General features: G+C 43.5%; 2 protein-coding genes across 3 annotated transcripts in view; one reads left to right on the forward strand and one right to left on the reverse strand.

Annotated features, from left to right (window-relative positions):
* Positions 1-15686, forward strand: LOC136441605 (transient receptor potential cation channel subfamily A member 1-like). Of its 2 annotated transcripts, none has more exons than XM_066437990.1 (24): positions 1-515; positions 1242-1344; positions 2508-2699; positions 3314-3421; positions 3923-4053; positions 4188-4230; positions 4605-4820; positions 5214-5300; positions 5448-5530; positions 6003-6176; positions 6721-6835; positions 7355-7539; positions 8158-8260; positions 8954-9025; positions 9432-9491; positions 9982-10052; positions 10437-10599; positions 10765-10854; positions 11294-11478; positions 12031-12163; positions 12645-12833; positions 13443-13511; positions 13887-13994; positions 14591-15686. In XM_066437990.1, exons 2-24 carry the CDS (start codon positions 1333-1335, stop codon positions 14690-14692), a joined length of 2691 nt encoding a protein of 896 aa, XP_066294087.1. In that variant the 5' UTR covers positions 1-515; positions 1242-1332; the 3' UTR covers positions 14693-15686. The 2 variants fall into 2 exon arrangements, with proteins under 2 accessions (XP_066294087.1, XP_066294096.1); XM_066437999.1 differs by lacking the exon at positions 1-515 and adding an exon at positions 706-765.
* Positions 15263-23546, reverse strand: part of LOC136441600 (serine/arginine repetitive matrix protein 2-like) — a 22071-nt gene continuing 13787 nt past the window's right edge. The window contains exons 2-5 of the mRNA XM_066437978.1: positions 22911-23018; positions 20818-20914; positions 20273-20645; positions 15263-19775 (exon numbers count right to left, since the gene is read on the reverse strand). Coding sequence (XP_066294075.1) covers positions 16553-19775; positions 20273-20645; positions 20818-20914; positions 22911-23018 — 3801 coding nt within the window. The 3' untranslated portion in view covers positions 15263-16552. The remainder of the gene's footprint in view (positions 19776-20272; positions 20646-20817; positions 20915-22910; positions 23019-23546) is intronic.

Below are 23546 nucleotides of genomic sequence, written 5' to 3' on the forward strand. Positions count from 1 at the left end.
CAGACGCCTCGACAGGTATCTGTAAAAAGCGTTTGAAGATCCTGACAAGTCTACAAAACATCGACAAATACGCTCAAGACAAGCCCGACTGCTACATCTGCTTGGAAATTAGGTCATTTCCACTCTCACAGAGGGGGACAGAGTGTTATTCCTTTTTCTTGGAAATGCCCTGTACTTTGCTCGCGCTCCCAATGTCACGCTATTTGGTTGGCATGTTTGAGTAAACAACTTGAACCTCGCCCACCTGTACGAGTGAGAACATTATTAACAGGGACGACGCTCTGTTTTGGCTGGAGGACGTATTAAGGTGCTTTATTGTTAACTTAGTCAGCTCTTAGTTAACTTACAAACAGTTATAACTTTGTGCACGCGTTGTTCTGTTCTAGGAGAACTGCCCGCAGCTGAGGAAGATAGTTGTTAGAAGGCGGATCTCGTGACAGAAGCTTTCCGCGAAGCCGAACCCCAAGGCACTTCCTCGTGGGTGCAGGCAGTGAAAATCTTGAGGACTGTCTGAGGTGGGTGCTAAAGACTTCTTAAATTTTGTGTTTTATAGCAGCAATATATTATTAACGTGTTGGTATGGGTAGATCTTAGTGGTAGTCTTATTAGAGTAGAATATCCGATTACCCGAAAACCAACAATCCAGAACAGCTCAGGTTCATGGGCACATTTTGTTTTTCTTAACATTTCGTTCGGAACTTGTCGGGTTGGTGTGGGGAAACTTAGTGTCGCTTCAAGACAGGCTTGCGGGGTGGGCCTTAAATTGTGAGGACGAACATGTTTTTCTACATTTTAACTAACAGTTGAATGATTTCTATACATGTTTTGTGGGTGACAGACCTCAAAATACTAGGTAACCTCTTTGACCCTGTACAGGGCTCAGGCGTAGGCACATTTTTGCTTTCAGGCGTTTAGTTCATTAATGTCTACGTATGGATAGCCTGCCATTGTTAGTCACGGTGACAAGTATTGAAGGGCGTCTGATATGCTTGTGCAGGGGATAGTAGATGTATATTATACTACTACAAGCAAAGGGCGACCCCCAAAAGTTAAAAATTGTTTAAGGATCGATGAATCACTAGCCTGTCAGAAATTACCACCTGCCGTGCAAAATCTTCTCCCCCCTTGTAACACCTGGTAGTACTACTAAGACGTCAAGGCCAAAGGTCACAACCGTCAACCACATCCTGTAAAGCAGTTCAAAATGTTTTGTGACGGCTCAAACATTTCATGTATTTCAGAAGCACCATGAACTGAATGTATCGCAGCGACCGTGAAAAGATTTCATAAGAGTCAACAACAAAGCACAGCACTGTGTCAGTGAAAACAAATATGGCGAACCTGGTAGGTATGGTTTCGTTTGCCTTCCTTTGAGATTGTTAAAAAAAGGGGGGCTGTAGATATAGGTGGGAAATTTCTAGTTCAGAGGGTCAAGACCGGGAAATGGTTGCATTTGAAGTAAAACTGTATTCAACAGAGTTTGATAATATAGTCGACACCCAGAACAAGTGATCTTCACCAGTCTCACCATATGTTAAGTTTTAGTAAACAGACTTTAGAAAGCTGAGTTGTATGCCTAAGGGGTATAGGTAGCGCGACTAGTAAATGTCTCGTAAATGGGTTTCTCTCATATCATGAAAGTCGACGCTTTTTGAAGCCGAACCCCCAGGCACTTCCTGGTCGGTGCATGGTATAAATCCTGAGGACTGTCTGAGGTGGGCACTAAAGACTGCATTGTATGCTGAAGCCTGAAGGGGTTAATACGTAGTGACCAGCAAAGCTTTCTTCACAGAGTCGCGATGCCATTGTTGTTTGACGAGCATCCATGTCCTTTGAATAACGTAACTAGTGTTTTCTGTTAATCTTGCTTGGTTGAATATTCAACTTTATATCGCGTAACGAGTGATATACGCTACTCTTTTACTTAACATGATTCATTGTTTTAAGATACAAAAACCGGAAGTTCTGTTGTAGTATCATAACATGCCGCTAGGGGGCCCAAAAATTATAAAAATTGGACTCCCAATTGCATCCGCATCAAAGCAAAGTATCAACAATGTATTGAGATATCAATGAGATTGGCTTAACAAATTTGTTCACAAAGAAAATCAATTTGTTTAACAAAGAAAGGGAGATATCTCAAAGAGGACCTCACTACTTCCTGGAGATCATAATTAGAAAGAGAGAGAGGGTACAGGAAATGTTTCCTGACCTTTCTTTCTCAAGCGTGTGTGGGGAATAGTCTGAAGACGGAAGTACCTAATTATAATTAGATGTGGTATTTTTGGCGACACCACAGGGATAGAGGCATTTCTAAAGTGTTACAATCGAAACTTTTCTGAAAATTGCACGAATGCATCCTCTATCGGATAGTCGACTGTTTCATATCCCGATAAGTCAAGAAACTGTCGCTTGACCTGTAAGATATTGTGCAACTTAGGACATACGTCGTCGAAGTGTTCTTTAAACCCCTTTCTTGATCTTGTTGTTTCTCCAATATTTTCGAGACGTCATTTCGAATGTCGTCATTAACGGAGGCACACCCGGCCAGCATGGCAATAGTAAATGCTATACGGAACCGGGATCGGACGGGTTTGAGGGAGAAGTTACGAGAGAACAACGTCCACCAGTTCCGTACAGGCGCCGGAGACACCTTGCTGCACCTGGCCGTCAGGACAGGTGACGTCGACTTGGTACAGGTGAGCTCAGGTATACACAACTGTACAGCGTAACCTATGAATTGTTGCATGGCGACTTGAAGATCACTGTGTGCTTTGTGCGGCCGTTGAACCATGTGCTCTCTTTGGAAGCTCGCCAAAAACCCTTGCGGCTGTCCCGTACCGTGTTGTAAGTATACGCTTCTGCGCATAATACAGATAAGCCTTGACACGTTTCTTTGCCTTTCCGTCAGTGACTCGCTTTTCGGTCGACACATTTTGGTCGTTTCAAGTTTATGCATTTCTTAGTCAAATGTGTCACCATTTCGCTATGGATAGAATCGCTATGGAGATATTTTTCTGGCGCGTCTATCTGTCTGTCTGTCTGATTGTGTTTACGAATATGTTTGGTCACCATAACTGAAGAACCCCTGGATAGATTGTTATGATATTTGGTACGTGGGTAGGTATTGGGTTACACGAACGGCCGATCTGGTAGGTTACCTTGGTTGACTATGTTTGTCACTGATTCCACCATCAACATATTGATATGACCAACCGATCAAGGAGCGAGCCTCTTGCAATAGACCAGTCATGGTTTTGCTGTGCTAAAATAGTAAAAAGGTGAAAACTTGAATGGTATTTTTGTGGTGCAGATTCTTCTTGACGTTGGACAAATGAACGTGAACGTCCCAGGACAGGACCACAGAACAGCCCTTCACATAGCCGTGAACAGTAACGACATAGACATGGTCAGCGTGCTCGTAAGTAAATACTTGCATAGCACAGTACTTCAGTCACGTATTCTGCATCTGAGCATATGCAGTTCCTTTCCTATTTATTCTGCCAGGTATACTTCGCTGTCTTGTGACTTGTAAGTAATATTTCATTTGTGGAAAAGTCGAAAACAGTGATGAGCTAGTGTGATCATAAATATGATCGCTGTTTGGTAAAGTCATGTTACGTATTGTTACTGCTAGACTTGCCAAAATAATGTATAAGCTGCAACTGAGATTCTATACTTACTGGTATATTAGAAGAGTATAGGGTGAATTACGTAAGAGATGTTTATCTATCTGTTATACAGTCATAGATACATAAATGATAAATCGTTTAAGGTGTGCAGCTGTATCCTTAGAGCGTGATATAAGTCGTGTAAAATTATTTTCATTTATAATTAAAAAATCCTCCTCTTTGTGCTATATTAATCAAATTGGTATTTTGTTTATGCTTTTTCCACCACGCGTTTCCTGTGTGTATTTCAGCTTGACCACAACGCTGATATCGACCTCAAGGATATCTACGCGATGTCACCACTGACCCTGGCGGCGTCTCGGCCCCAGTGCTCCGCAGAACTCTTCAAGCACATGTTGAGGAAGAGTGACCGTGGAACTTGGTATGTAATTCGATGAAGTAGTTCCATTCGGGTTGTTTTGTGCACCAGCTACCTTTTCCATTGATTTCTAAATCCCAATTTTAAGCGAAATATTGTCTACTTGTTTTTCAATCTATTGGTTACTTGTTTTTCAGTGATCGGAGAAAAGGACCTTGTAAGCCTGGTTCCACCTCAGACGTGAGAAGCCTTTTGTTTGCTTGTTTGGTAGTCTGACGGTCCTATCTATCTTTCGTCCATGGCCCATAGATAGACACTTTAACAACCATACCAACTTGGCCAAGTAACTCCTAATTTCACACCCTGATTATGCCAAGGTCACATTTTCAAACCGGGGCCCGGACGGGCTGTTTGCGGGAACGAAAATCAAACATTTCATATCAAGAATATACACAACTGGTGCTCATTATTATTTTTGTGTGTTTTCATGTCTTTTAATAGTTTTATATGCATACTTTTCGCTCCTATTCGGGGTCACTCAACTGAAATACGTGTATCTTAAAGGATGCAAAAAAAGATTTCGTTGGTTTATTTTGAACACACAACGTTCACAGATCTCTAAGAAACTTAGCGTCAAGTTCAGCGACAAGTTCGAGTCGACGCCGATGATGCTGGTTGCCCACGTGGCGGGGCACGACTCCGTGGTGAAGATGTCGCTGCTGCTGGAACATGGCGCCGAGATCACGATGAGAGACCGCGACGGTAGAAACGTGCTACATCACGCCATGGAGCATAGCGAATCGTTGGAAGTTCTCAACAGGCTTTTGGAGGTACATTCTATCTTCTACATAACTTTCGTTATCATCTTTGAATGCAGATAAGGAAGATGATAAACCCTTTTAACCCTCCAAATGGCTAGGTAATATTGAACCTGAGGCTTTATGATTGGCCCGTGACACTTGGACGGTTAATAATTACAGGTTTGCGATAGCAAAACCTATATTGCATTCATGGGCGCCGCCATGTTGGATTTTGGCGTCATGTCGGTGTCATCTTGTTTCCGGCTGGATTAAAATGTTTTTCAACATAATCTTTTTACTGAACTTGATGCCATTGACAACCCAAAGGCAACGTTCTGCTATTTTCTTTGGTGTGTGTGCGTGTTTGTGTGTGTGATGAGTGCTGCCATTAACAAATTAAAACTTTTAACTTTGTCCCGCTAGGATCCAAGATCTGGACGTCTCATCAATGCTGGAGACAACAACGGCTGTGTCCCCCTGCACTATGCAGCAAAGTCGGGCTTTATTGATGTAAGTTGGTGCAAGTGTAACTTGTTTACGGTGTATTGCAGTAAGTGTACTTCGCTGCAAAGCGGACAAGGTTGATATCAACATACCAAGATAGGGTAATCTGAATGACCCGTGTGTTCTATTACCATTGATTCTGTGTTGTTCTAGAGTTTGAAGTGTCTTCTTGAAGCCGGAGCTAACAGGAAAGAAGTCGACGACAATGATCAGACCGCCTTACACAAGGCGTCCAGGTACCTGAGTTCTATCTCTTCTGTCTTTACGACTAAAGATTAAGGCTTAGTGTACATCTGTCCTTGTTCCTTGTCATATCTAGGCTTTTGTGCTCTATTTGTAACTTAGGATTTTAAATAAGTACTGGTACCTGGGCGTTGTATTAGGGCTGTATCAAAAGAAAAAAGGGATGTCATCAAGCTTAACCCTTGTCCTGTGGAACCCCTATATATTAGGGGTTGCACATTCAAGAGCCTGTAAGACAGTATGTGTGTCCTGTATATGTACGGGTTGAGGAATCAAGATAAAACCGGAAATGTAACCATCAGATATTCTCGAAGAATATGTGTGTGTATAGCTCTTTGGCTGCAAATTGTACAATTATCGACATTTTCCCCTTACTAAGATTTACGTGAAAGGCATTAGAAACAGTGCATGCAACGTTATCTCTGACAGTGAATGACAACTACACGACCCTTTGTTCGTCTGTAGGCATGGGCATCTGAATGTCGCGGAGGTTTTACTGAAGGTGGACGATGCACAGGACCGTAAGATGCTGGTAAGGGCAGAGGATAGACTGGGACGCCAGGCTATTCACGAGGCTGCTGCTCACGGGCACCACCGTATCGTACGGCTCCTGCTGCACAACCAAGCAGCCATCACCGAGTATGTAGAACACATTCTGTTGGGTTTCGTCTGTGGTTTCGTAATGCTATCTGCATTCGACTTTCACCCCTGGAAATGACAGTTCTTGATCCGACCCTTTAATTTTACTTTGGACTTATCTTTTAATCTGACCCGTAGTATATATATATATTCCTGTCGTGTTGGCGTAATGGTTAGGGTGTTTGGCCCCAGAACCCAGACGTCCTGGGTTCAAGTTCCCTAACATCAACCGATGGTCTGCTCTTAACACGGCTTTCCTCAGCTCACTGCACCCAAGTGTAAAACTGGGTACCTAAGTTCGGTTGGGGATTTAAAATGCGGTGGAAGGAGAGGGTTGGGCTCCGCCTTCCAATACCGTGCCCTAGTCACAGTGGATAACAGCCCACTGCTCCTGCGGCCTCAACAGGCTATGGGACTACCTTTACCTTACGATTATTCCTAATGCCGTTCTAGTGCTCTGGATATTATAGCAAAGCCTTCCACAACTATGTCTTTTTTCCCAAGAAGATTGACAAAGAAATGATCATTAAAACGTCTTGTTCAGGACCACGGACGGCTCCAGTCCTCTCCACCTCGCCGTACAGTGTGGGGATCTGAACACGGTGATGACGCTGCTCGAGGTTCATCGGGAGTCCCTTCATTGGACCGATGTTAACGGGGTAAAAACGCATACTTGCCTGCACAAGATAATGCTTAATATGGTAACATCTAATCTCTAAACAGATGTAAGGATCTGGCTTAGTTTCCGTGTTTAGGTCGGAGCCAACGAAGATTTAAAGAGTTGGAATACTGTACTAGCTTAAGAGAGACGTACTAATCATATATTTCGCAAAGGTAAAACACTGAGACTGAGACAGAGTAGCAGGAAGGAAAGTTCAGAGTTGCCAGAATTAGTAATTTATCAACGTTGTGCGACAACTGGCATTCCAGGTCATGGGCCAAAGGAAGAGCCTATTAGCTCACAGGGGAGGTATTGTTTTTTGGTCGGTTTGTTTGTTTTTTGCTTGTGTTTCGCAGTTACATATTTTCGATATGCTAGCCACGTTCGCCGTAGAGAGACATCATGACAGGAAGTGACCAATTGACACATTGCATACGAGAAACTAAATATTTCACGGAGGTGTGAGATCTTTGAACGCTTTTCTTATGTTTTTTTCCTGTCATCTATTTTGTTTCAGGACACCCCCTTACACGTGGCTGCACGGGAGAACCACGCCCACCTCATCGACGCCCTGCTGTACGAAGGCAACCTTCCTGAAGAAGGCGCGGCCATGAGGGAGAACAACAAACATCAGAACGCCTTGGATGTGGCCATCGAGGCAGACGCACAGGAGGCGGCCATAGCCATGGCCAAACACAAACTGTAAGTTTTCACTTGAGAGTTCATCTGTGTTGGTAGAAGTCATGTGTAGGGTCGTGTGGCACAACGGCAGCGTATTTGGCTCAGAACCAAGTGGTCCCGGGTTCAAATCCTACTATGTCACCGATCTTGTGCCCTTGGGAAAGGCACTCTACCCGACTTTTCCAACATGCCAAAATGGTCGTCATCACGACCGTGGGCATTAAAGGCAAGAAAGGAAGAAAGTCATTTTGACGGGGGGCGCCATAGACTTTCTGTAACATATGATCGACTGCTCACCAAGTCACGTGTTCTATCTGCATAACGTGACGCTATAGAACCAGTGGAAAGTCCAAATTTTGTGTTGGCAATTGTAGTTCAACTGTAAGTCTTCATGTTAGAGTTAGAAAATATTTCTATTCTAAAAGTGCAGAGCATAATTGTTTTCATTTGCATTTGGTAGCGACAGAGAGTAGTAACATCTGACAAACTTATGGCAAGGTACGTAGCCACCTATATTCCAGCCCACCATTGAATCGAATTAATACCGAAGTCTTTAGCTGGAGTCCAAAGAAATTAACCATTGCATCGTTTCAGAAATAGTTGGTTTAGCTCACTATACTCATCTCTTACTCCCTCCAGATGGCGCAAGGTCCTGAAACATCCGGATCCGGATGATGCCAGCCACTCCAGCAGTGTTCCACAACTCTACAACATTGTCAAAACTATTCCAGACGCGGCGGTGGTAACAACGTTAACACTAAAATGTTTCATCTAACTACTGTACTCAAACTCTGAATCAAAGTCGAACTACAACTGACAACACACAAATTGGACTTACCCAGATTTTCGACTGATCAGCTCCAGTCTTTGTCAAGGATTGGAGACTGGAGCTGATCAGTAAAAAAAAAATTGGGTAAGCCCAATTTTTGTGTTGGCAGTTGCAGTTTAACTTTGATGCCGAATGACTTCTACCAACACAGATGAACTTTTAGGTGAAGATTTAGAATGAATATCCACTTCAACGTAGAGCTCACATATTGACTACGCAATATGCCGAGAACGTTAAGAAGAACACATTTATACAACCATGTAGGTGTAAAATCTTCGATTCTCTGAGCTGAAAGGTCTTTTTCATAATCTATGTAGTAATCATCAGTGCAGTGTTGTTCTCGTTGCTTGTGCATCTATGTAGAAAGTTGTGAAGGTTACTTTCAACCTCGTTTTGGAGGCGACTATGTAGATAGAAACCTGATATTAGCCTCCATAGCAGGCTCTCTGCCTTTTTGGGGGTACCGAGCCTAATGGTTACGGACTGACTGCACAAACGACCCAGTACAAAAAGACGTCATCAGCAAAAGCCAAAAAATAGGTCCACAGAGCCTGCTATGGAGGCTATCTGATATGACATCAAAGTTTGTTTTCATGCAAACCTCAGGAGTTTATGGACAGGATGATTGACAAGGAGGGAGAGGTGGTGAATCCTTATGACGTCACGGATAAGAGGAAGGTGCGTTTATCAGATTTAAGTAGCAAAAGTTGTTCTTCTTTTGTATTTTAGCAAGTATGGATGTACAAGGAAGGAACCTTTGGAAAGACAATTACATCATATATATTTAGTTTCTCATGCTAGACACAACAAGCCGTGCGTGGTGCCCCATGATAAATGAAACACAAATCAATTATTCTGTGTTCATATTCCAAGTTCTGAATTGTCCTTGTCAGCGAAGCTTGACCTTTCCAATAGCAGCCGGCTAGCTACAGTTTGGCAGCCGTGGCTGTATGCCCTTCACAGCCATATACATACCAATAATTGATGAGACAAGAACAATAAGTGAGGGTAGCTATCTTACGGACAATGCAGCACGCAACTGCTTTCAAGTACAAGCATTAAGTTATCTTACCTTTCCTTCTAGGCATGGACATATGACTTCAGTTATCTTAATGCAAGAGATCCTCAACGTTCCCCGCTGAAGGTAGGAAACTAATATGTACAATATGATAATACGTTAACGTTTTGAAAGAAAATACAAAGAGGCGGAGGTTACTTTCTCTTGGTGGCTATGCTACTGTTGCTTCTTGGCATGCTCAAAAACAAGAGTGTGTAATACTTGAAAACGTACGTTTTGCATCATGCATCGTCCTCAGTCTGAGGTTCGACCGCTTATAGGTGTAGCTGCCATCAACATGTGTTCACCGGGCTACATAAATCCGCCACTTTGAAAAACAGTGGGTTTGAGAAATCCTTAGTGCAGCAACCCCAGCCCCAGGTATCCACAGTTAAGATATACTAGAGCACATTATACTGGTGGACGATGGGTTGGAGATCTGTTTGTACGTATCTGTTCAAGGTGGCTGAATTATGGAATTGTATTAGTAGATTTAAATACTTGATTGGAATCTTTGAGTAGGATGAATGTCTCATTGGGTGGATTAGAAATGTATTCTACTTTTTGTTCTTCGCAGGCCATCATCGACCATGGCCGCTGGCAGTGCCTCCAGCACGGCCTAGTGGAGAAGATCATAGAGCGCAAATGGTAGGTGAAGAAATCATAGATACTTGATGATGCATGTAAATACAAAATCATAACTGCAGGCAACGCTGATTTGATTTTTTAATGTTTTCGCGCTTTGAGTGGTGTCAGGGTACAAGATACCCTTCTTTCGATGATGGTATACGTTGCTATTTTGACCTGATGTGTAGAATTGATTTTGCTTTGCGATTCTATGACAACATCTTGATAACAATGAGTCGATTCGGTATTGCCATGTACACCTAAAGCACTGTGATGTGGAGGGGAAGGATAGCATCATATTCAGACAATACCATTATCATTCCATACGCACTATGTGGTCGTGCGTCCAACTGTCATGCGCAAAATGAGTCACAAAATTCAAATTAAACGTCCTTCGTCTTCCAGGAACATGTATGGACTAAAGATCTTCCTGGCAGGTCTTTTGTTGCACATCATCTATGTCGTGCTGATCACAGTGTTGACTTTGAGGGAAAGGAATCTAGTGACCAGCTACAGCAACTGGCGAAATCGCACAAACGATACACATGGGATGTGCATAGGGAGCGAGGTACAGTATAAATTGATATTACATTCATATATAAAAAAAACTCGTAAAATGAAGAATTGCTGGAGCCAAATTGTTGTTACTATGGACTGACCAGCAGTCTGCAAGTCATTTTGCCGGTCCACTTGTCCAAACTAGCAACAACGTGTATCCACATTTTCTTTCCAGATGCACTCAGCCGACTGCGCCTTGCCGTACTTAGTCTTGGTTCTCTCCGTGGTTGCCATCATTTCGGAGGCTTACAAAATGTTCTCTCGGGTACGTTGCACAATGCACACTTCTCTTCGTGAATCATAGTTATAGCACTGTCGTCTACAATAGCCTGGAGTCAAGCCTTGCTAGCTTTGGGAGCGGACCAAAGCTAACAATAATTCATTGACAATACGTGTTTGTAGTAAAACCATGTTACTAGTCTATGTAGAGAAATAACATTCAAATGTAGCAAAGCAACTTGTACCATGTAGCGAAAGAACTTTGTGCCATGCAGCGAAAGAACTTTGTGCCATGTAGAGAAACGACTGTAGCGAACTGACAATGTAGCGAAACAACCGGCTACCTCTACAACTATCTTAGAAAAAATAATCAAGTTAGTCGTTGTCATGATAGTTTTATTGTCATCTAAAGGTCAAATATTAAACTGATTGGTTGATAAATGAGATTTTTACTTTGTACTTAACTGATGTTTGTGCATTTCCAGAGAATACGCTACCGGTTGATTCGGAACGTAGACGTAATGACCTGTACGCTGTACGTCAGCGCCTTCATGTACGCTCTGAGCTTCCCAGTCCCCGCCATCTTGGGCGGTGACGAGTCGTCCCGGGTAGTGGTGGGGGCCATCGCTGTGCTGTTCGGATGGCTCAACCTTGTCCTGTTTCTCAGAAGGTATAAGCTGGATAACGGTTTGAACTGTGCATGCGCAGTGTGGTGTATTGGGGCAATATATGTCAAAGCGGAAGGCCGCTGAGACATTAACAACACACGTCTGGACGTGGTATCAAGCAAGGTAAAGACAACAACTGTTTACGAGATAGGGGCCTTCATCTTTTGCCTCGTGCGCATGTGCAGTTCAAACCGTGAATTGGCTTATTTTTTATCAATACGCCAAGAAAATGAAATTATACTCTCTATCATCTTGTACTTAATGTGTTAAAGATAGTGTTTTCATCCTAATGCACTTTTGAAGTTCACTATTGTTCTGCTAGTTGTGAATCGTGGATTATTTTGCGCTTAGCTAAGCTGGTAAAGAAGCACTCACCTAAATTCAATATGTAATGGAAACAATGCTATTATCAACGCAATATGGTATGTATTTGTAATTTTGATTGCTGGTCAGATGAGCTTGCTTATTATTGAAATCTGTTGAGCCGGAAGCACTTAACATTTGACTTGACATTTGACGTTTGACCCGGATGTGTTTTGTGGTGTTTCTGACAGGGTCGCCATCATTGGTCTGTACGTGTACATGATGAGTGCCATCTTTAAGACCTTGGTGAAGGTGTTGACTGTGTTTGTACTGTACCTGATCGCCTTCACCTTCGCATTCTTACACCTCATGCGCGATTCAGGGGTAAAACAGCTATTTTCTTTTTTCTTCAAAATTTCCCCCTTTATTCAGTTTAACCAAACCTGTGCATCATTAAGACTAAAGGATACATAGCATGAGTACAAAACACGAAAACATAACATGAGTTATAAAGGCTAGAGTGTCAAAGCATATGTAAAGTCCTATTGCGTATTTTCATGCAAGGTTTAAACTTGGTCTCTAGCTTCGTCTCGTTAAGCGTAATCTTATCTTATATTTCCCAAAAATCTTTTAGCCTCTTACATAGCGTGTAAAACAGCTCTTTACATGTATAAAATAATTCTCATGACAATAAATGAAACATATATTTCTCTTTTCAGTTTGTGTTACAACGTAAATATGATTTAGCCTCCTTCGCAGACTTCTAGGGGGGCTGATTCGTGATTTTCAGCATAGGCCAGCTTCTTTCTGATTGCTTGTGTCTATTTCTTGTAATCGTACGTACTGTAATTTGATTACCTTCTAGGTTGAGGGGTTCGACAACGCTTGGGTGACGTTCATGACCACTGTTGGCATGATGATCGGAGAACTCGAGCTGAACGAATCCTTCATCTCAAGTGCCGTCGAATACAAGCCCGGCTGGAGCAAACCCGTGGCCTCCCTCTTCCTCCTGCTCTTCGTGTTGTTGATGAACATCGTCGTTATGAATCTCTTGGTACGGTCTCTTGCCGACTTTTCTCTACCAAATTGTTCTTTTTTCTGAATTAGGCCATGTTGATTTGATCATAAGGATGATATCCTCTAGGATCACCGAAACTGATGCGACCGTGCGAATAAAAAAAGGTTTGCCTTCAGTATGAAATCTACATGGTCAGCAAGGTTGAACAAATGACAAAACACACAGAGTATTATATACCGAATGACAGACTCTTCATTTTTGCATCTTTCACTTCTTCTTTGACTTCAAAATCTACTTAAGCGTTCTACGACATTAGTATCTGTTTTCTGTGATATTTATATTTTTCATTTGAGGGTATGTATGTGCTCATTTTGCAGCTGCTTTGTGTGATTTTCAATGTGGTTGGAAACTTTTTGGGGGAGGGGAATCGGGCGAAAATGTATGCGTACACGGATGTCATTCGAATAATCAAATCAACGTGGCCTTATCATCCTTGGAATGTGTTTGCATGGTTGTTAGAATATACGTTACTTAATTCATGGACACACTTAAAAGGTGGGCCTGGCACAAATCTATCTTACGTGGTCATTTGCAAATCTTCGTTGCAACTGGTGGTAAAGGTGCTTTACCTTCCTAATCCTCCAGGTGGCGCTCGCTGTTGATGACACCCACACAATTGACCAGGAGGCCTCGTTGGAACAGCGCATACAGCAGGTTACACATCTTATAAAGATAACCAATGGGGTGGTTTTGCCCCAAATTTAAATCTACATTAATATAACAGCAAATTTCCGCATTATTTAGCTAACATAGATTGTAGATTTAGAACCGCCTTCCAAAAGAAAACTAAGTTTATGTTAATGATCAATGTATATGTTATGTATATATATATATATATATGTTCCTTTTAGTCTTGCAATCTGTATGTATGGCTGTATCTATATATGACGAGCCCTGTAAGATTAGTCGTGATGAGACTTAAGGGCATCGAAGCAAACCAAATAACCAAAAACTTCGAAAATATTTTGATATTTTCGTGTTTGGGTTTAATTCAAAAGAGATTGTTCTGTTTTTTTATTTATTCATCAGGTCGAATACATCCTAGAAGCAGAGTCAGAGTTCGGGAGGATTGTGGGTGATCGGCACTTCCGGGTTCCAGACTGGACGGCCAAACACAAGAGGAGCTGGATCGACCAGGTGAGCAGCTCTCGTACAAACGTGCATTGTATTTACTTAACTATTGTGTTTACTTTACTGAACACCCCACTCTAACACAAACGTGTGTGTCCTTGATACGTTTATACGTTTAGAATGTGTAGAACACGTAGAATGTGTATAACACGTTTAGAGCGTGTGTGTCCTTGATACGTTTATACGTTTAGAATGCCTTAGTCGTTACCTTTTGTTTATTTAGAACTTAGGAACATTCTTGACGCATCCGTCGGTAAACTTCATTCTTCTCGTTTGAAAAAGGGCATTCGGATGGACGCCCGAAACGTCCTAGTTTTATCGTAATTTGTCCAGGAGTAATGTTTAAATTGTACCACTCTGTGTGTGTCCTCGGTACTGAACACCCCACTCTCACACAAACGTGTATGTTCTTGGTACTGAACACTCCTTCCACTGTCAAACAAACGTACATGTCCTTGGTACTGAACACTTCCCCTCTTACACAAATGTGCATGTACTTCGTGCTCCACTCTCAAACAAACTTGGGCATCCATGTTACTGAGCGATTATCACACAAACGTGCGTGTCCTTGGTACTGAACATAATTTTTGTGTCCATTTCAGGTTTTCAACGTGAAGAAAACCCGAATCAAGGCGGACCGCCGTGGTGGAGGCATGACCAAAGCGGGACTTGACATGGACGCCCAGAGGCTGTCTCGGGTGTGAGCCTGTGTCGTACTGTGCGCTTCCTTTTCATTTTGTAGCCTCCATAGCAGGCTCTCTGTGCTTTTGGGGGGGGGGGGGCTTTTGCTGATGACATCTTTTTATAATGGGTCGTTTGTGATACAGTATCTAGAAAAACAAAATGTATAATTCGTTGAAGAAGGTTAGACATCCAGGTAGTAAGATACGCCAAAAATAGTTGCTCAAGTACGTAACTGGATAAAATTTTGAAACAGTCAGACGTTTCAGACAGCATCCGCTGTCTTTCAGTCACTGACGAAAGATAGCGGATGCTGTCTGAAACGTCTGTTTCAAAATTTTATCCAGTTGCTTGAGTAACTATTTTTGGCGTAAAATGTATAATTTGTTAAATCTAAATGATGATGAAGGTTGTTGGGATAAGTGAACTCGCAGTTTATCATATGAAGCACGTGCGGATGTCATCCAGAAAATCAAGTCAGTATGGTCCTAAGTAATAACAGTTTATTCTACAATAAAAAGCATTTGGTAAAATGTACTTAGTTTGATGGACGTGAATCAGCGTCACATAGAGTAGATAGCAGGCACACGAAGTTCGCTTTCATTTCACAATGTTTATTGTCACCCAAGGTCCGTGTACACAAAACGTGCGCGTCTCATTATCTCAACAATCAATAAAATCTCTACATCCACAAACGTTACGTCACCCGTAATGACAAGTCTTCTAAAAAATAATCAAATCATATATACAAGACAAAATGTACAAAAATATGTTATGGCATGTATGCGTATTACAAACAGATATAATGTTTTTGCCGAGTTACTTAAATCATGGATAACGAATCATACAGAACGATGACTCTAGAGTAAACATAAATTTGTCATGCATATATAATTCAGTGCCATGGTTTAAAGCTGCAAGCCGTAACGTGTAATCAGTGATCAGATTTATATTTCTGATGGATGTATTCATTTCTTTTCTTTTACCTTACAATAAATGGCTGAGATGAAACGATTACGTCACTGCATGGAGGTAGTCATGTTAAGCGTTGAAGACAACAACAACTCAAAAGTTACGATAATTCCTTATACATTAACAACTCTTAATTAAACGTACACGTAAAGCGCACTGAAAATCGTTCCTTTCGTAAAAGCAGCCAGTATTGCGAAATGCAGTTCCTGCTTACGTATACAGGTATAAACTGCAAGTTTCGGACTACCGTGTCGCTTAGATGCAATGTTAATCAGCCGATTTTTCGATGGGTGAAACCTTCCAAAGATGGAACCATGTATTTTCTACTTCCTAACGTTACGTCCCACAATAACCTTACACCTGACAACATCTTAGAATTCATCTTGAAGTTACGTCATCATTCCTACAAACCCCTTTCAGGACTTTCTCCTTTACTTGAGAGTTGACGGACGGCAGAGAACTTCTGTCCCGCTACATTTGGCACCAAACATTAAGTTAGGTTTCTATAGTTCCAGATTTGTTATACATTGAGGCAACACAAGGGTCATGACATTACCAATGATTAGCTCTGTTTATGTATCCTTTAAAATGTCCCTCTAACCAGTAGAGAGTAAACAATGTCGTCTGCATCTTGCGTCACCCTTTTTTCCCTCGTAATAACTTAGTTGTAGAGAGCCAATCAGAAATACTCAATTTTTTCGTCTATCCAATCAGAAATACGCTACGTCTTCCTCTAACCAATGAGCAATGCGCTACTTCTTCCTCTAGCCAATCAGAAATACGCTACTTCTTCCTCTAATCAATCAAAACTACGAATACGCTTCTTCTTCTTCCTCCTCCTCCAGCCAATCAGAAATACGCTACTTCTTCCTCTAACCAATCAGAAATACGCTACTTCTTCCTCCAGCCAATCAGAAATACGCTACTTCTTCCTCTATGATCTCTCCTTCAGGTGACTCTGACCTCGGCCAGGACGCCTGGTCATCAAACTCACTGTTCATCTCACTGTCGTAGCGGAACTTACTCACTGATATCGTTCTTGCGCCTGCCGACTGATACTTTTTGGCGTTTCTGTTCATGTCTCTCAGTGAGAACGTCTTACTAAAGTCTTGTGTGGCTTTGAGCGGCCCGCTTCTACTCAAGACGGGCTCGTTTTTCTTAAAGTTTTCTCGCTTGCTTCTTACGGGGCTACTTTCAGGGGTTCCCCTCCCCCTGCCGTTCCATAGATCTATTCCTGAATCTCGTGGCGTCACAACATTTTCATCTTCAGGCTGTCCACTGTCCGAGAATACTTCCAACCCTTTGGTATGGCTACCGAAAGAGTAGTCTTCAGTCGGACTCTTCGCCTTTACCAAATAGCTCCGACTACCCGAGGTCGATAAGTCGATCCCAGAGTCGTCCGTATCGTGTCTCCTCGTCCGGCGGACGGGCGAAGTGGGTCCAGGCGACGTTGCGGTGCCGTCCTTCGGGCTCTGAGACTTTCTGTACACCGGCTTGGGGATCCTGCTGAGCCCCATATCCTTCTTGGCGTCTTTGCGGGAGGGAACTCTGATGAGGGGGCGGAGCTTGTGGAAGGAAGGGACGCGAGTTTTAGGTCTGAGTCGGGACGTTTTCTGTCTGTGGGTAGGGCTGGTCTCTGGGCTTTCCCGACTGGCGGGCGGAGATTGTAGCTTGAGCGAGTTCTTTACGTTCTTTCGAGGTGCAGGCACGGGTCGGGGCCATTCAGGAGAAGTAGGGCTTTTTGTCGTATCTTTTGGTTGTTCCTTGTGACCGTAACCTCTTTCCAGATGCTCGATTTCATCTGTTTTAAGCTCCCGCGTGTGCATATCCTTTTGATGCTCTTTAATTTGCTTGTGATGTGAAAGCTTTTTGTCGCGTGTGCTTAGAAAACCCCCATTCGGAAGTTCCGTTCTGTCAGTTACTTCGGCACTTCCGTGATATCCAGAATCGTCTAAGTCTTCCCAGTCCTCGCTACTTGTTCGGATATCGTCGTAGGGGAAGGACGAACTTCGTTCAATCATCGGGCCAGGTTCGGTTAAAGTCGGAAGTTCCTCGTCACTCGTCCTTTGGTCGTCATCCGAATGTATATGTTTGAAGGCATGTACAGACACGCGTTCTTCTCTCTCGTCGGTTCTACGGACGTTTGCTTCTTGCGATACTTCTGTTTTTGTAGTGGCCTTCGCTTTTGGGCTGTGTGTCGGGCTGTGTGCGCTTTCTACCACAAATGTTCCGGTGTCGTCATTTGGACTTCTATCCGTGGACGGAGAGGAGACAGAGCAGCTACTTTCTGAGTCACTTCTCTCTTCCAGAACTGGTGACGTCTTCTCTGCCTTTTCCTGGCCTTTAGTAGATAAAGCTCTTGGAGATAATCGAGTTTTTAGATCGAGCAAGTCTTGGCGTGGACGGGAAGGGTCTTCAATCGTCTTCCTGGTCGGAGACAACGATGGACTCTCGGTCGTTCCTATGTCTGTGACATCTTTTCTAGTGGGTGATATTAGCCGTGCCTCTTGTTCTCGCTTCTCCATCAATTCTTTGATCAGTTGCACGCTACTAGGGGTCACCGTTTCCGTCTTGAGGACCAGCTTGTCGTTCTTTTCGTAGAAGAAGGGCACGTCCGGATTTACTGGTGGTCTGTCCACGCTACGGGTGTGGCGCATGTAGCGTTCCTGGGACGGAGAACGATCACGTGATGGTGAGATGACTTCCTCCTCCTCCTCCATAGTCTCTACAAAAGTACGGCGTGACTCTGGGAACGAGTCAGGTGGGATCCGTGGAGACGTCTGTTGCTCAGTTAACACCTTCTGTACTTTTCCAGACGTCTTTACGTACTCTGGCAAGTATTTTGTTTCCGTTTGGCTCACTTCAGTAAGTCTTTTACGGTCTGGGGATGGAGCTCTACCGGCTTCTTGTAACCGTTTTCGCTCAGGAGAAGCTAATTTACCATCCGAAGATTTGATTGGTTCGGACCCCCTACGAGGGGACGTCATTTCTCTCTCGCGAGATTTTCTGACGTCGCTAAATCTATTTTCTCGTGATCCAGGCCTGTCTTCAGCTTCGTGGTCTAGCTCGTGAGATTCTAGAAATAGATCAAAGGACTGTGATCTCTGTCCTAGCTGTGGGGATCGGTCGGTGGATCGTTTGTGAGTTGGAGACTGGCGGGGCGATGTTTGGTAGGTTTGGCGGCGGTCTGGTGACGGCACCCTGCCGTCTCGTCTCCACACGGTTTGTTGCTCTCTTGATCGCCTATCGGGTGACTTTGATCTAAATTCTGCAGGATCAACTAATCTTCTCTCCCTGGACTGTGACCGGTCTTCTCGCACACGTCCGACCGATCTCGCGCGATCTGGTGAACGAGATCTCGTCGGAGCCGGCACACGTGATCTAGGCGAAGCAGTCGGTATGTGGGAGGGTTTTAAGCTACTCGGTCCTTCGTCGCGTTTAGATCCTTCTGTTGCATACCCGTACCCCACCGGATGAGAACAGTTTCGGTAACTGATCTTCTCGTCCGATGGTTCCCGCTGAAGTCGATGAGACCCTTCCTTATTTCGCGAGATGACCAAGACTGTTTCTTCCTTCTTAGGCCGTTTGGGTTCTGAGATTTTGGACGCAGCCGACGAAGCTCTGGGCACTTTCTCCGTTGAAATTCTTCTTTGTTGTTCCCGAGACTGACTTTTACTTCTCGTCTGTCTATCTGTCATATCTGATCGACTCCTAGCAGTGTCGAAGGATTTGTTTCTCGAGTCCCTACTTGTCATGTCGGAGCGACTTCTAGCAGCATTTCTGTCAACTGCAGCGGGCTGACGATAACGAGGGGAGATGCCAGCGGAGCCTCGCCGACCGCCCTCGCTGTACGCTTCCCTATTGGTTAGGTTAGCCATGCTCTTGGACCGTTGCTGTTGTAACAACCGACTAGAAACGGCCCGAGGAGCAGGCAGCGATCGGTTGAGATTCTCGGTACTTTTCGCCAGGTTTCCGGTGCTCTTCGCCAGCAGGTTGTCGCTGCTCTTCCGAAGTGGTCTCGGGATGCCGCTCCGTCGCGGACGCTGTGCAACATTTTCCTTCACATCTTCTTCTTCGAGCAGGTTTCCGACGCTCAGCGCTCGTTTTGGAGAGGACGCCAGATTCTTCTGCCGTCTGGAAAGAAAGATACGAGTTTTTCATGAACTTGCCAAAAATCATGTGATATCACACACGTCAAGAAGATCATGACAAAGATTGATAAAGACATTATCGATTTGTTGCTGTTTTTCCGGTAGGATTCAAATTAAACTAAATCACTTCGCAACATTACTGAATCAACTTTACTTGCTGAACCAATGGTAGATCATCAACACAACTTATCAGTGGCACCATGCAATATCTCATGCGCAACCAAAATCCCAGTGATAAAGGGCTATCACAAGAAGTAAAGTATTGAAAAGTACTAGTATAGTATACAGCTCTATTTATGACATTGGTCAGATTTACTTGACACGTCAAAAATGAACGAATCCGAAATAGTAGCCAGCGACAGACTCTAGTTCTAGGGATTATAGTGGCCTGACTAACTTCGACCATGGAGTGGTCCCGTTATAGCACGGGTAGCGGTATTTGCGTCACACAGACTAGCTCTTGTTCATACGAGAACTCACCTTGGTGTGATGGAACCATGGACTCCAACGTCACTAGCGTCAGACGAGACAGAACTACTCGGTGAGAGCGGCCCGTTCACAGCCCGGTACTGCCCTGGTTCCACCGCCAGGCGAGAGGGTGGCCCACCGTACCGACCCGACCCCGAGCTAGGCCGCCGCTCTTCAACGGAAGACCGCGGAGTTCTGGCCGGAGTACCGCTGTCTAGTGACCCTCGGGGGGTCCGCCCCGTGTCTAAAGAGCTGCGGGTAGGGCGGCCGCTGTCGATGGAAGCTCGCGGGGAGGGGCTGATGCTGGACCGGCTGGAAGAACTGACGGGGCTCGGGCGGCGCTGCTCGAAGGCAGATCCAGCAAAACTGCGAGGCTGTCTGTGAACTGTAGGTGACACACAAAAAGAGGAAGGAACGTATTAGGTTTATTTTCAGACAGCATGATGTGTATCGTGTAAATGATTGAAGTTGACAAAGATGTACTTAGAAAGAACGTAGGTCTCGTAGTGAAAATGCTTCTCCACACGAAAAAGTAAACAAGAATCTGTCCCACTTACCTCTAGACATGCACCGACAGGGATCGTGCTTGTCCAAGTAGTGTTCCAGCGTGTCCCAGCCACCACCAACGCGTATCATCACGTGATTTCGGAGGACCTGGTGAACACAAGTGGTAATGTTTACTTACAGCAACATTAAGACTATCGATGTAGACCCAAGGTTTGGGAACACACCATAGTATGTACTACATATATTTTACTTGCACAAAGAAATTACGTAGAAAAAATACATACAGACGCCTGACGTCCAGAATGCAATTTCGGGTTTATCTTGTAAAACGTTCTATTGCAGTGTCAACAGAACTCGCATGGTGGCGCTGCAGTACTACAAGCTATGACTGAAGCTCCTCTCGAATGCATTAACACAGTAATGCTTGCAGTCAAAGGTCACCATCTTCGTTAAGACAAGTGCCCAATTGAGACCGAAGGAGTAGATTGGGTTACTACAATGGTTCATATTACGGTCAAACAAGCACTCAAACACGTGTGGCATTTGCTCGAGGAAGCCCTGCTGTCGCCGAACTTCATTCTCACCAATTCTATTAGCGGGGTCGCGTGTTATATGCACGTGGTTCGAGAATATTTCGGGGAAAGATTACAGCGGAAATTTTCGACATAAAGAATTGCACAAGAATGTTCAGAAAACTGTAAGGACATTCCTATATACATTATGTGCACTTTTAACCTAAAAATGGACTGATATTTCAACACAACAACAAGATTCTTACTGATCCTCCCTTGTGACACCTCTTTCTAACCTTAAAAGTAATCTACAGTAAGGTCGGATCAACTGTTGACCTTCCTTTGAAATTAAAATGTATGAGACAGGGCCAGGGTCCTGTAAAAGTGCTGATGGAACTGCACTCTGTTGATGACATGCCTACTCTTTGGCATGTGTCCAATGATGACATTGGGATTCTCAGAATCCGTCGACTTAATTGGACGACAACTGTCACGACGTACACTTTGTGTTGTCTATCATTTAAAGCTTCTAGATCCTCTACAGGTTTTTAATTTTTCTTTAAAAGATAGGCAGTTTATATTACATTGTAGCTGACCAGGAAATTACTGCACATTTTGAACGAAGTTTTTTTCACCTGACCTATGGTCGCATTGTGCCCTCACTGAGTGCTCCGGAGAATTAAGTCGTTCTAGTTTTTTGGAACACAAAGGAGAAACCATGGCCACCTGACAGGTGATGCCTTCAGAGCCTTCATGTCGGATTAAGAATAGCACTTCAGGTGCCAAAGCAAACTGCACGTCCGGACTGTAACATAACTGCCGGGCAGATGGCGTCTATGAGCGGGAATTCCTTTATGTCTGGATGACATGTGTGCTTGTGCGTATTTATTATGTGTTGACGCGCCCTTTCTTTCCAAGTATGTACTACGTAAACCCGACATGGATGACGTTAGAAATGTCGCTTAGCTTCCTGACCTTTTCTGAAGATATTCATAGGTATGCAGAAGTGCCAAAAAGGACTTGAATTTATTACAATTTCCTCGTCTGCGTATATTTGCCTTTTAGTGCATTTACGTGTGTAGCAATGATGTTGAACATATATATTCGTATTGTAGTAGTTTAAAGTCTCTGTACTCAGACGATAAATCTGGAGGCACGTGGTTTCCAAATATAGATATTGACGTCATTGCTAGGGCAATGTATCACAATTGGGCTCTAATCAATAACTTAAACGTTGACTTTGCTCCCTTATGAATGAACTCGTAAGCAAGCATGACCCGGCCATACCCACGCGCGACCAACATGTAATGCCTTAATCTTACGAGCAAATTTGCCACAAAAAAGATGCTCTCAAAGCAGAGGTTCGGCTCTGGCTGGATTGTGACGTGTTTTAGGCGTTTTTGTCGGGCTTTCAATTTTGTCCCGTTTTCTTTATGTCACCAACCCAATAGAAAGCCCGTCAAAAACGCCTAAAACAGGTCAAAATCCAGCGCCAGAGCCGAACCTCTGCTTGGAGACTACAAAAAAGTGTTTTTAAGTCTGACAAATCAGGTGCTAGTACAAGCTATTGATTGGAAATGAAATGTACATTGACATGGCGGCACATGAATAATAAATGATGTATAACTCACCCGTACGAAGACCAGAGTGCTGGCATTTCCTATTCTATATTTCCCCTCGTCTACCCGGAGCATTGGGAACTGGTCAGGACATGTGCAGCGGCTCACCAACTCTCGCACCTGGGAAAAAACGAAGGGAAAATTTTCATTATAAAGAAGTCAAAATTTAAGCATATATTTAAAGGAGCCCAAAGCAATTTCAGAACGTTAGAAGTCCGATTTTCAAATCCAATTTTCCAGCTCTTTATAAACATTGTTTGAATAATACTATCCCATAGCATATCGCCCTTCATGAAGCAAAGATGCGATGTCGTTGTGTGGCGAGAACTCATTGAAAATCTGGGCGCTAATTTTTTGGTGGTCCCAATATCGTGCAGCTTGTTTCTGTGCTCTTTTTAAACGTCAAACGTATGAAATTATGATAGAAATGTACTAATATGAGCAAGTGAATGTTGATATCATACAGATTTCTATATCCAGAATACTTCCAATTTTAACGTTCTGAAATTGTGTTGGGCTTCTTTAACGTTATACGTTTGTTATCTATTGACTAAACACACACAACTAAATAACGTGGACACCATGTCGACGTCGCTTAGTAGGTAAGGTGCCCCTAGTAACTTATATCGGTACACCACCGATAGTAAA

The sequence above is a fragment of the Branchiostoma lanceolatum genome, chromosome 1, assembly GCF_035083965.1.
Source record: "Branchiostoma lanceolatum isolate klBraLanc5 chromosome 1, klBraLanc5.hap2, whole genome shotgun sequence".
NCBI lineage: Eukaryota > Metazoa > Chordata > Leptocardii > Amphioxiformes > Branchiostomatidae > Branchiostoma > Branchiostoma lanceolatum.